Raw genomic sequence first — 14,173 nt, forward strand, 5'->3', positions numbered from 1 at the left:
TCCTTATCACATTTATTTGGAAGGACGTTATCATATTTAAGCTTATATAGAGTATAAGTTATCTTCGAATTATATTTTACATGAGAAAAATTAAGTAGTACCAAGGTAGTTAAGTTAACTACCTCGAGTAGTGGAGTAATTGAGTAATACTGTAATAATAATTACTAATCTATAGTAGTATAGTTCTATACATCTTTTGAGCCGTGAGTTCGTGACGTTGTGAGTATGAGCAATTTCACAATTAGGTATTTAGGTATAAAACTATAAACAAATATAAACTATTACATTTATTACTCCTCGTATAACTCGTAATTACTATTTGATGTTACCTCTTATTCAATAATTCTGGTGTATATCTGACGTAGTTTGTATTATGTAAATCGGAATTTGATTGAACAGTTCAAATCGAGTAACGTTTGAGTACTACACAGTACACACTAGTCTTTATCGTGTTCCTGTGAAAGATCAAGCGTTCTTTGTATTTTTTTAATAATTTTTACGAAATATTTTTAAGTATTAAGGCAATATTTAATATAATAAACAAATTGTAGTTTGAATAAACAAGGTACGTATACATTATTAGGTAATTTTATTACATAGGTAGTTTAAAGGTGATTAATCGTGCCTCAGTATGTTAAAAATATTAAAATTAAAAATAGTAAATCTGTTTAGAATTTTAAAAACTAGATACAATATTTTGTATTGGACTAGTATTGGGTACCCATCTTAAATTTTGAAGTTAGGTATAAAAATCATGCATTAGTCTGTAAAATTAAATTATTAGATCGACAATATAAATAACTACTAAATTTCTTATTAAATATAAAATTTAAGAAAGAACAATTAGGGGTTTGATTTTAAATAAATTATGTCTTAGGATTAATTTTATTTAAATTGTAGAATAGGTATTACGGCAATATCTGTTAAATTATACTTATTTTGTAATTAAATTTAAGTATAACTAAACTTTATTTTTTCAATATTTTTGGTTTCCCACAATTATACAATTATGAAAGTAACATTTTTTTTTTTGAATGTTAATATAATATAAATGCTTTTATGAAAAAGAAGTTATTGTGTTAAAATTGTTATAAATAAAAAAAAAATTGATTTGTTCTTTTTAGATTTTAGAGCCTTATTTAATTTTAGTTAGTACTTAAAAGATATTTTGTATTTGTTTTTAGTGTCAAAATGTTAATAATAAGACGTAGAATGAAAATAAATCATCAATTAAAATTTAAGTTTTCAAATGCGAGTAATAGCGAGGTAATTTTTCATATAATAATTATCATTGTGGATTAATATTTAATATCATTCAGTTCCATGAAATATTGTAAATAATTGTAAAACATAAACCAAATAACTAATAATGAAAATGTTTGTCCAGTTAACTATACATCTTTTAAACCACTAAAATATTTTGTATAACCTCATTTATTAGCCTGCTGAACTTTTTCCAAACCTGAGACAAACTACCATTTAACTACCCACGCAATCACAGCTTTTGATCTACATTTTTTTCTCTGAATAATTTAAATATTATTAAAAACTTTTTTATTGCACCAAATCCATTGCTCGGTACCTACTACCTACACAATTGCCTCAAAAAAGCCTACTTCGGCATGCAACTGACATACTATTCTGGTAACATGCTATACTCATAAATACATATTTAAAAATAGACTACATTATAAATGTAGCCATCTCCAATTAGAACATTTATTATGTCATATGGAAGAATTGAATTATTCTAACCTAGTAACCTCTGCATACATTATGTAGATGGACTTTGCACAATGAGACACTTGTTTGGTATACAATTTACCTATATTATACCTAATATAGATGAATACAAATTGTATTCTCATAATATTGTTATAGATTTGAATATTTTATTTCAGTTTCTAGATCAATTATTAAAAATATTTTATTTGAATTAGTATTTATATATCAAATGCTATTAGCTATATGTTAAAGTATGAATAATAAAAACATGACATTGCTTATTTCTTATCCTACCTAATGCATTCATAAATATTGTGATTTTAAGTTAGCGGACTATGACTCTATGACATGTCCTTCAAGATATTTTGATTGCCTCTGATTCATAATTATTTTAATATCTAATGTTTTTGAAAATACAATTCCAGATAATATTTTAAAAATCTAAATTTCCTAGTGATTTAGACATTCTATCTTTTCTGAACTGAATAAATACACAAATTAAAATTAGGTTAGCAATCAAATATCAAATAAACTGAGTATAGTTTAGAATTATAATATGAGTTTTCATCAATAACTTTCTATTTTCCCCTCTTCAGTTGACTTACATAATTATATGCCACATAAATAATGATCAATTATTATACATCCATCCTTCACTCAACTTCCTACAAACATAATCATCCTTTTATTTTAAATAATATTTGCTTTCAATTATAATCTAGTTCTAAGGCCTATATTTTGATTTGTGTGTATTTTTCATATTATAATTTATTTTTACCTATAAATATATTATATAGTAAACTGCGAGTTGTCATTAATTCATGTAATAAATAAATAAGTAATTAAATGAACTCATAAAACAATAGATATAATGATATAAAGACTGCCTAAATATCAATAATAACAGTAATAATAATACAAAATATTACTTATTTATATTGAAAAGTAATTTAAATATTATAGATCAAAATGAACACATGCTGTGATATATTAAAGGACTTTGAATCTGGACCACTAGATTTTTATAGAAAAAATGCTACAATCAACTGGAAAAAAATGCGTGTTTTCATAGAATCTGAAGATGCTTTACGATATAAGGTATTTAATGTAATAAGCTGATTTTGCAATACACTTATATTGTATTATATTAATTTTAGATGAGAGCTTGGAAAACGTTTGAATCTGATCCACTTTTCCGACATTCTAATGAAACATTATCATTAGATGAACAACGGAGATTAGCGTTATTGAGAATGTATAAAATTGTAGAAACAAAAGTATTTCCATTTGAAGAAATAATGTCTAGTCCCAAACTGGTGAATATAGCTAAAAAATATATTATATTTTGTTTATATAATATTAAATTACAATTAAATGTTATAGGCTTTCTCAAAAATAGTAGCAATGTTTCAATATTGTCCGTCTGTTGCAATAAAAGTCGGTTTGACCTTTGATATGTTCTCTAATGTTATATTTAGTATGGACAATGGAAGAAATGCTAGTCTATATGAAAATGCTCAGGAAGGAAAAGTAAGTTTTCATTAAACAATAATGTATAATTTTTCTAAAGTTATTGACTTATTGGTGTTTCAGATTCCTGGTTGTTTTGCACTTACAGAAATTTCACATGGTACTAATACTAAAGAAATGCGAACTACAGCTTTTTATGACCACAATTTAAAACAATTTATTTTACATACTCCTGATTTTGAAGCAGCAAAATGTTGGGTTGGTAGCTTAGGTATGCTATGTTATTTTGTGATACCAATAGAATAGTTTTCATTTTCAAGTATCCATTTAAAATGGTTTTATTTTGACATTTTAATAAGAATTCATATACGACCTATATTTATTTTTCCCTTCTTAAATATATATAACATATATTTAAATTTATGTTAAACATAAAAATAATAATTTAACTATGTTATTTTTATACTTAAGTACATTGGTAGTTGACAAACTACAAACTTAATGATAGCAACTATATTTGTGTTATTTCATTAGTTCTTTTTAATATTTTTCTGTTTAATCTATGATTATATTAAATATATAAAAACACTCCATTTGTCTCATTATTTAAAAAAAAAATTAAAAACAAATTAAAGAAAATTATAATTTAACAATAGCAAAATATCTATGATTGAAAATTAAATTTAGGAAAAACAAGTATATACGCAATAATATGGGCCAAATTAATCACGAGTAATGGTGATGATCATGGATTACATGCATTTGTAGTTAATATACGAGATCCAAAAACTATGCTACCTTATCCTGGAGTCATAGTTGGTGACCTAGGAGAAAAAGCCAGTTTAAATGGTGTTGATAATGGGTAATTTTAATTTTTACATAACTATACATTATTACAGGGATTCCTAATTATATTTATTAGACAGCATATTTTTTTTATAGATTTTTATAGCACACGCATAGAATTATATTTTATTATAAGGTATCGTTTATCTTAACAATTTCAATAAAATAAATAACCAAAATATGAGATAAAATAAAATATAATATATATTAATGATTGTAATGATTAAAAATTGAATAAATCTTATCTTATTAATATAACAAGTTAAATTTAATATACATAATAAGATAAAAAATTACACCATACATTTTTGTTAGGAAGTCATTTTAAATTGAGAATCCCTGCATTAACTAAAATATGATAATAATATATTTTAATTAATATTTGTAGCAATAATCATATTTTTTTTATTAGATTTATAATGTTTAACAAGTTTTGTATACCAAAAGAAAGTTTACTGAGTAAAACTGGAGACATAAATGATGATGGAGAATATATTTCACCGTTTAAAGATAAATCAAAACGATTAGGTAATATAATGTGTATTGTATGTTATAATTATACACTTCAGTAATCATTTATTTATAATAAGAATAACCTACAATTTTATTAAACATTATATACTTCAATGTTACTAAATAATTATCATATATATTATTATATAATATATTTAAAAGTTCCACATACATTTTTCAGTTTTAAATTTATGATGTAAATATTTAAAAATTAAAATTAATATACATTTTTAACATATATTTATTTTGTATAATCAAAATTAAATTCTACTTACAACACTCATATTAATCTGTCCTTGTTTTTTTCTTTTTTTTCTTAGTAAACACCACAGTAGATTTCAATAGAAAAAATACTATAACTTTGTGTATATGTATCTTAAATAGTTTTATTTAAATATCAAAGTTTTAAAAAATATAAACTGGATAATGTATTATGACATTACTAAAGTTACCTAATTATATTTATAGGAGCTTCTTTAGGCAGTTTATCAGTTGGCCGATTAAGTATTGTTAATATATGTGTAGCATACATCACAAAAGCTGTTCCAATAGCTATAAGATATACAGGTGTTAGAAAACAGTTTGGACCTCCTAATGGTGATGAGTTACCAGTTTTAGAGTATCAATTAGTAGTAAGTAAATATAAAACTTAAATAATGAATTAATTATTTTCACATTAAAATATCTATTTTATTATCTTATGAACACTGCACTTATGTAAATTAATATATTGATTATTTTAAAATATAAATTAAATTATTATTTTTTTTTAGCAATGTAGATTGATTCCAAATTTAGCTGCTGCGTATGCGTTAAAACTCTATGGCAATTATTTGGCTAATGTATATGAATCGTTTTTAATTGAGATGTTTACCAACAGTGGTTCAGAAAAACTCGTAATAAAAAAATAATTTAAAATATTTTTAAAATATTTAATTTATGTGTTTTTTATGTTTAGAAATTATTCGGCACAGAAATACATGCAATATCTAGTTGTACCAAACCTATTGCAGCATGGACATGTCGAGATGCAATACAAGAGTGTAGAGAAGCATGTGGTGGTCATGGTTATTTAAAAGGCAAGTTGTCCCCTGCATGTGTTGTCACTCTTTTACAAGTGCATAACCAAACATTAATTTTGTTAGTTTTAATATTCTGTAAATTATAATTAACCTATTATTTAACTATAAATTAAAAACATTTTCTTTATTGTTAGAGATGTTTTTTTAGTATTCAAATTGTATGAGTTAAAACTTTAAAAGCATTTTTAAATTGCAACACTCATAACTAGTATCAAAATTAAAATATTAAACTAAAAGTCTCACAGCAGAAGAAAGTAGATGTTCTTACTCTTTAATAATAGCCAATAGGTAATGGGTTTAAGGTACATTAAAACTAACAAAGCTATAAGTGAACCACTGAACTTAAATTTGGTATTTTATACTACTCTCTTATAAGACAATCAATACATGCAAGTGATACTGATACATCCTCACCTCATAAAAGGAAACCATATCTGTATGGACTGCATGTGTGGTTTTCTTATTTACATACAACATGGCAAATTAGTGTTTAGCAGAATCCATTTTATGCTGTTAGCTTCAATATTAGAGAATCTACCTCTTATAAAACTTAAGATTAGAATATAATCTCGAGCATCTTATGTAATTTTATTAATATTAAAATTTTAATACAGGTATGAGTATTTAAAAGTTGTTATACTTTACATAGCTATAACTCACTTTAGTCTAACTCACTAAAATATTAATTAAACCCTATGACAATAATCTGAATATTCTTATGTTTATGGTTGATAAGAGGTAAATTGTCTTAAATAATAAAACTATAACAGCATAAAATGGATTCTACTAACTCTAGATTTACTATACAATTGTTAGACAAATACAACACATCAGGATATGATGTGTTCTTACTTAAACCTACAATTTAATTTTAATTTTATAATTTTATTATTAGCTGCTGGTCTTAATGAACTGCGTAATGCAAATGACGCTAATTGCACATATGAAGGTGATAATAATGTATTAATACAACAAACAAGTAATTGGCTGTTAAATATTTGGACAAATTTGCTAAACGGAAATAAAAGTTGTTGTGATACTCCACTGGGTACTATAGAGTTTCTTAAAGATGCCAAAACAATATTAAGTGAAAAATTTAAATTATCTAGAGTTGATGAAGTATTCACTCATATGCGTGAGTATATTTTTTTAAATATCCTATTTATTGTTAAAATTATTATTTGGATTCCCTTAGATCTACTATCCTGTTTTCAATGGATGATTTGCTATCTATTACGTCAGACATATGCACAATTGGAACTATTAAAAGATCAAAAAAAGGATTTATTTACAGCGAAAAATGATTCCCAGATGTTCTTTGCTAAGGATCTGTCAATAGTATTTGCTGAAGTAAATTTATATTATGATAAATCTTAACTCATAGTCATGTATCTTATATTTGTTTTGTTTACAGTACTTAATTTTGAAAAAGTTTATTGAAGCAACATCATCTCCAGAATTAGATGATGCTCATAGACTAGTGTTATATAAACTTGCTTCACTTTATGGATTTTGGCTGGTTGAAAAACATTTGTCAATTTTATATGAAGGTATATATGATTGAGAATATTTAACATTTTTATTATTAATAATAATTAATACATGTTTTTTTTTTTAATAGGTGGCTATGCTAATGGGCCACTGGCATCTATAATAGTTAAAGGATCTATAATAGATTTATGTTCCAGTCTTAAAAATGAAGCAGTGACACTTGCTGATGCTATAGTGCCTCCAGATTTTATACTTAATTCAGTGCTGGCTGCTTCAAACGGACGGGTAAACTAAAAATTAGAAAATTAATATCAATATTTCAATATTAAATATGTACAATGTTAAAAATTTAATACTTGTAAATAATACTTTTATATAATTTTTTCTGAACTCCATTCTATAAGTACAGTCTTGTGCTCTTTTGTATCCTATAATAGATCCTTGCATTTATTTATTTATATTTATTTAATTACACAACTATTCATCAGATTTTGTAATTTAGATCAATGAATCTATATTCACTGCACATTAAGAGCATGACCAGTCAAACCGACACCACCGTCTTCCAGTCATGCTCTTAATGTGCTGTGAGTATAAATCTGGGGAAGCTACAAGTTGCGACCAACTTATAGGTTACAAATTACTAATAGTTTTAAGTAACCCAAAAAGTTTTAATATTTATTTGAAGGTTAACACTAAAAAACGGGAAATCACTGTTTAAAAATTCATAAAATTATACAGCTTTTTTAAGAAAATTATAAAAAATTAAACTCAATATATCATAATTTAAATAAGTATGCCATACTTATCTAAAAATGTTTTGTTTTAATTCAGTTAACGATTTACTCAACACTGCTCACATATAAATCAACTCTTTTATATAATCATAATGTATTAAAAGCTTAAAAACATATAATACACATAAAACACAAATTTTCTATTAACTTTATTAAATTATCCATAGTTGACAGTTGTCATTGTTTTTGATCCCGTAAGTGTTAGACATTTAAAATAGATGTTTGAAAGCAATTGCATTTACTGAAGTTACTATTTCTTTGAACTCTTTGGTAATAGCAATATAAAATTTTCTCTGTATTTTCTTTTTGTTAATCTAACTTCAGGTTCTCTAAAATCATATTAATCAATTATTGTATTATTTAGGTGTATGAAAATTTGAAGAATTTATTATTTGAAGATAAATCGACTTTTGAAAGACCAACTTGGTGGACAGAAATAGCAGTACGATCAAAATTATAAACGTAACAATATTTTGATACATATATTTTAACTACTGGATTTGTGAAAATGATTTTAGTTTTATTTAAAAGAATTTTGTCTCAAATGTTCTTTTCATTATTGTTTTTTATTTATACTTTTATTAAAAAAAAAATAAAAAAATTGATTTTTATAATTTTTTATTGATTTGTGTATAACATTAGTGCATTACCTTAAAGCTCGTCATGTCCAAAAGAAGAGTCTTGATAAAGCCAATGACGATAAACTTCTATTGGATCAATCATCCAATGTTTATGAAAAGATACCATTGGATAAGATTCTAAATACTCGTCAGCATAATCTTGTGGTCTAGCCTATAAATAAGTTAATGGCATGAAACAAACATTTTTTTATATATATATATTTGGTTAATTATAACTGAACTTGATGGAAAACTGGAGAATGAACCACTGTAGCATTTAAAGCTTTCAAACACATGCCTAATACCATATCATCGGGTGCATCAAATGCATAACATTTGCAAGTGGTCAATTTATGGACCAGCGCCACATTAAATATAATACCTCCTCCGCCAGTTAGATAATTGTATCCTAAAGACGGATCTCCTCGAATATTGTAACCATATCTTTGACCAAGTGCAATTTGCTGACCATTCCAACAGCTCAATATTGATGCTAACCGAGGAACACTAAAAAACACATTTGAATAAAAATTTAAGGAAAATATTTTAGGTATACAATCTATTGTGCAATTGTATCACCTCAAAAGAGTATCATCATCTGTCAATGCAATCCATTTCACAGCTTTATTTGACAAAAGTTTTTTAGATAAGTATTTGAAAATTGCAATAGTCTTTTGACAGTGTCCTCTTTCAGTATTTGGTACATCTAATACAGTTGTTGGTATTGTATCGTCTAAAAGATAAAATATTAAAAAGGATGCATAACCAACGAAGAAGTTTATTAAATACCAAGTTTATCGCTAAAGTATTCTATATGCACGGCATCTCGGCCCCAAGTAGATTGTAATACTGGTACTCTATCTGAATGAAATTTACTGCAAGTTTTCACAGCAAAATATATTGAATCTTTTGTCACCTTTCCATAATGTGTCTTAAAACAAAAATAAATACATTTTTAATGAAATACTAATACATGCAAATTTCACACATGCACTTACACAATCACTTCTTTCAGACAAAGGATGAACAATACAGTCTGGTGAAAGTTTCAAACAAAATTTCAATGGTAGATGTTGAATTTTTTTATTGATTACTAGTGCTAATTCATAAGATGCATCGATTGAAAAATCTGAACCCAAAGTTTCTAAATTTAAATTGGCAATACTATAAAAATGTCATAAAAAGTAAATTTTTTTATCAAATAGTTATATAAAGTAAATTTAAACTAACTTTTTTAATAGCTCAGCAGATATAACAAATCCTGCAGCAAACAAAGGGTAAGTAACTCTTTCATTTTCATTTTCTTCAAATGCATAATGATGAATTATTGTGGGATGTTTATCTTTTACACCATATCCCATCCATATAGACTATAAGATGTCATACAAATAAATACATTTTATGATTAACAATTAAAAATTGTAGGTATCTAAAATTAAACAATAATTATATTAAACCAAGGCAATTAGTTGGATTAAAATAATCTATCAGGAATATTATCTTTAACTTGAGTCAAAAGAATACTTTTACAATTTTTATAAACATAAAACAACTGACAAAAATGAATATTTTACATTGGTTTTAAGTCAATAACAATAAAGTTATTTGTACTTACTTCACTAGAGTTCTTTTCTTTCAAAAGTAATTGTAAATTGTCATAATTTACATAAGCGTTTTCTTCACAAAACAAAAACCACTTTGCATTTTTATTATTTTTATACAATCTAAACATTAAAACAAGAGAGAAAAATTGGTTAATGAAAATAATTTGGTTAGGTCTTACATACATAATATGTAATAAAATATTAAATATTAATATAATAAGATCATAATCTTACAGTTTTATAATTGGAATAATAGTCCAACTTCCAGGTTCTGGAAATTGTTCATGAAGCATATATACTCCACCTAGTCGTGGATCCTAAATGATTAACATAAGTTGTACAATTTCATTAAAATTTGAGTACAAGGTTAGGTTAGGCTAATTATATAGTTATTTTATTAAAAATGCTAGTCTCTCAATAAATTATGCACATTATACTGACTTTAATTGATTTTGTTTGTTTCAATATATTATTTTTTAATCTGAGTGCTTGTTCTACATTATAGTCATTTGGTTGACTCAAAATTGTTATGACTATCTCCGAGCTTTCTGTAACAAAATATTTAAGTTTAAAATTAGATATGTTTTGAAATAATTATGAATTTTGTCCAAAGAAATAATTAACTAACCAAATGTATGCAAAATCGTCAACAAGTATAGACAAATAAAATAAATGCCATTTATAAACATGATAATTGTATAGATAAATAACAATGTTTGTGTATATTATAAATTAAAGTAACACAAAAGTTACCTACTTAACAAAGATCGAACATATTTAAATTTAAAAATGTAAGTGATGGGGACTGTTAAATTAATTTTAATATATGAAGTAGTAAGTAATCAATTGGTATTAAATTGAAATATACACATTATTCATATGAAATCAGAAATTTCATTAAATCAATCAGGATTCAAATTCCAATTTATTAAGAAATATTGGTCCAACAGAGTAAAGGACTCAGAATTACAGAATAGTGTCAGTGTACTGTCAACTCAACTGTGTAATCACTATTTAGTATTTTCTATGATCATAATATTATTACATTTTAATATAAATAAATGTAATATAAAATATGCTACTCGTGATTGGCCGAAGCTACTCAACTATAGACTACTATCACAATACTATTGATAACAATTTAAATGAAAATCACGTACTACAAAAATTGTACTTATTGAAATAAAATTTAAAAAATTTAACCGATTACGTCGAATAATCGACGATTATTCATTAAGTTGTACAGTATACTACACTCATATGATATTTTACTTAATCACATTTTTATAACGATAGCTAGCCCTCATTAAAACAAACATTAAATTAGCAGACAGAATTAAATATTTAAATTACTATCGTTACTACCTACCGATCTTACCCAAATACTTGGATTTTTTTTGTAAAAACCTTAAAGTAAAAAGCTAAAGCTTTGGTAAGTGTGACTAAAATTAAATTTTTTTTCTCGTCGACATGGCTTTTTTATTGTAAAATATTTTTTAAAAATAGTATTATAACTTGTAAGTAGGTACATTAAAAATGCTCATTACCTATATATTTATGCATTGATCAGTAAATTTAAATCTAAAAAATAATAATGCAGTATACCTTATACCTATGAATCATCAAATAGCAAACTTATTCTGAATTCATTTTTTTTCGATAAAAAATTATACAAAATTGAGTTTTTACTTTCCGTGTCATTTTGCTGCAAATGATTTGCCGTAGATACCTATAAAATTGTCTGCAGACATTTTTCATACTTCAGACTTCAGAAATGTGTCAAATATCGTAAATTCTTATTTCTTTATCTAGCTAAATTTAAATTTAAAATCTATTGATAATAATTAATTTTAAAACTTTACGGGTTATAAAATATACTGGCTTTATTGGAGTATTGCTAAACATAGTTCATACACTACTATACGTCTATACTATATTATAATACCATAGTAATGCATACAGATTGATACTTTTCAAGTGTATCAAGTTCAATTCCGATTTTTGTATTATTCCTGTTGTTTTTAGTCTTACTACAACTCTCACTTCCTATTGGCTGTTGCCAGTTACGAGTTGTTGATCTATGAGCGCCGGGGTGATGAGTATGTTTACTATTTTATCACAAACGTTGACCACTGTTATCATTAACAAATTAGAAAAACACTAAACAGCTGGATTCTTGTACGAAGTACGAACGTATTTTAAACCTCTCAAGTTTCATTTTATTTTATTTTTTTTGAGTGTTCAAAGACAATTTATTGTAGCTGTAGACTATCACCTTTTTTTTTTCTAAGTCGAGCGCGTAAGGTTTTCCAATATGTTGGCTGTTTTTTCGAAATGCAGCTTGCCTAAAAAAGCAGGTTCACATACCATTCGTCAGCTGTCGTCGGTCAACTTCGATATCCAACATAAGCATCCCCAGGCCCGAAAACAAGTCGGATTGCCCAGAGCCAGGTAATTTCCTAACTAAATCGTGTACTACCTAATATGCTTTAGGTGTAGTATAGTGTTTGTACACTTCTGTTCAAACGTCATTATTATTGAACGACATTGTGGGATGAGGCCACGGGGGATACTTAAAACTGTTGAATTAAAATTCAATTCTCAGGGTTGTTGCTGTTCGCAGTGTAAAATTTATTTATAATTATAGATATGGCGGAAGAAATGCAGTCACTATGTTGCCGGGCGGAGGCATTGGACCAGAGCTGATGAGTTATGTAAAAGAAGTCTTTTTACATGGTGGTGTACCAGTCGATTTCGAGACAATCCAAATCGATCCACAAAGTGATAATAATGATGATCTGCAATACGCCATTATGTCTATTCGTAGAAATGGTGTTTGCATTAAAGGTAACATTGAAACACGCAGTCTCGATACCGCTATAATTTCACGTAATGTTGCCATTCGTAACGAACTCGATTTATTTGTGAACGTCATAAATGTGCAGTCATACAATAACATACCAAGCCGCCACAAGAATGTTAACGTAATTGTTATACGGCAAAACACTGAAGGCGAATACGCAATGTTAGAACACGAAAGTGTCGAAGGTGTGGTTGAATCCATGAAAGTCATTACTGAAGAAAATTCTACAAGGTTGGCTCGTTATGCATTCGAATTAGCCAAAAACAACGGTCGCAAAAAAGTGACAGCAGTCCACAAAGCTAACATTATGAAATTATCAGATGGATTATTTTTGGAAACTTGCAAAAATATGTCTTTAAATTACCCAGATATTAAGTTTGATCACATGATTATTGACAACTGTTGCATGCAGCTGGTGTCTAATCCTCATCAGTTTGATGTGATGGTTATGCCTAACTTGTATGGTTCAATTGTGTCAAATGTAATATGTGGCCTTGTTGGTGGTGCTGGCCTAATATCCGGAAGAAACTATGGTGATCATTATGCAGTCTTTGAGCCAGGTACCAGAAACACTGGTTCATCTATTGCAGGAACCAATACTGCGAATCCAGTAGCAATGTTAAGTGCGTCTGCGGATATGTTAGAGCACTTAGGTCACAAAGTGCATTGTGATATTATCAGAACAGCTATATCTAAAACCCTCAATGAAGACATGATACATACAGCTGATTTAAATGGCACTGCCAAAAGTACTGACGTTGTACATAATGTTATTAAACATGTAAAAAGCCTTGCGGGTAGAATTTAATAATTATTTTTATTATACTATTATGCGAGAAGTTTCAAATTATTATTGTTTTTGAAGATAAATATTGAGAAAATACATTTTTATCCGACATCCTATACGTACATTTTCTCTAACCTAACCTAAGAGTCATTAAATAATATGTTATTCATAATTTATTAATGTGTTTTTATTATTTAATTTAACTAAGTCTATCAAACAATAGATTTATATTAGTGTAGATATGCATGAGTGATTTGTGCATTATATTATGTATATTGTATACTGTAAAGTACAATATTGATTTTTAATTTTAATAAATTTAATAATACAATAATGATTGTTTTGGTTTTAATAAATCAGTATTTGTTATAAAAA

The 14,173-nt window shown here is 26.3% G+C and overlaps 3 protein-coding genes across 16 annotated transcripts; 2 read left to right on the top strand and 1 right to left on the bottom strand.

Annotated features, from left to right (window-relative positions):
- Positions 1–65: 65 nt before the first annotated feature.
- LOC132929185 (peroxisomal acyl-coenzyme A oxidase 3-like) lies at positions 66–8,538 on the top strand. 5 transcript variants are annotated; one of them, XM_060994338.1, is made up of 16 exons: positions 72–219; positions 1,185–1,266; positions 2,689–2,823; positions 2,883–3,041; positions 3,109–3,255; positions 3,319–3,466; positions 3,883–4,057; positions 4,454–4,569; positions 5,023–5,186; positions 5,328–5,450; positions 5,513–5,633; positions 6,532–6,771; positions 6,832–6,986; positions 7,051–7,186; positions 7,258–7,412; positions 8,289–8,538. In XM_060994338.1, exons 2-16 carry the CDS (start codon positions 1,192–1,194, stop codon positions 8,382–8,384), a joined length of 2,145 nt encoding a protein of 714 aa, XP_060850321.1. In that variant the 5' UTR covers positions 72–219; positions 1,185–1,191; the 3' UTR covers positions 8,385–8,538. The 5 variants fall into 5 exon arrangements, with proteins under 5 accessions (XP_060850323.1, XP_060850321.1, XP_060850322.1 ...); XM_060994339.1 differs by lacking the exon at positions 72–219 and adding an exon at positions 236–565; XM_060994340.1 differs by lacking the exon at positions 1,185–1,266 and having other exon boundaries at positions 66–219.
- LOC132929188 (beta-1,3-glucosyltransferase) lies at positions 7,197–12,121 on the bottom strand. Of its 10 annotated transcripts, none has more exons than XM_060994352.1 (13): positions 10,777–11,251; positions 10,590–10,696; positions 10,383–10,465; positions 10,160–10,268; positions 9,775–9,914; positions 9,543–9,708; positions 9,334–9,475; positions 9,124–9,277; positions 8,787–9,051; positions 8,575–8,716; positions 8,073–8,253; positions 7,497–7,555; positions 7,197–7,417 (listed from the first exon to the last, which is right to left on the bottom strand). In XM_060994352.1, exons 1-10 carry the CDS (start codon positions 10,835–10,837, stop codon positions 8,576–8,578), a joined length of 1,368 nt encoding a protein of 455 aa, XP_060850335.1. In that variant the 5' UTR covers positions 10,838–11,251; the 3' UTR covers positions 7,197–7,417; positions 7,497–7,555; positions 8,073–8,253; position 8,575. The 10 variants fall into 10 exon arrangements, with proteins under 10 accessions (XP_060850335.1, XP_060850336.1, XP_060850339.1 ...); XM_060994353.1 differs by having other exon boundaries at positions 7,484–7,555; XM_060994356.1 differs by lacking the exons at positions 8,073–8,253; positions 10,777–11,251 and adding an exon at positions 12,094–12,121.
- Positions 12,122–12,299: 178 nt separating this feature from the next.
- On the top strand, positions 12,300–13,974 carry LOC132929190 (isocitrate dehydrogenase [NAD] subunit gamma, mitochondrial). Its single transcript, XM_060994360.1, has 2 exons — positions 12,300–12,599; positions 12,796–13,974. The coding sequence occupies exons 1-2, from the start codon at positions 12,463–12,465 to the stop codon at positions 13,817–13,819; spliced, it is 1,161 nt and encodes a 386-aa protein (XP_060850343.1). The 5' UTR covers positions 12,300–12,462; the 3' UTR covers positions 13,820–13,974.
- Positions 13,975–14,173: the final 199 nt, after the last annotated feature.

This window comes from Rhopalosiphum padi, chromosome 4 (assembly GCF_020882245.1).
Source record: "Rhopalosiphum padi isolate XX-2018 chromosome 4, ASM2088224v1, whole genome shotgun sequence".
In the NCBI taxonomy this organism is placed as follows: Eukaryota; Metazoa; Arthropoda; class Insecta; order Hemiptera; family Aphididae; genus Rhopalosiphum; species Rhopalosiphum padi.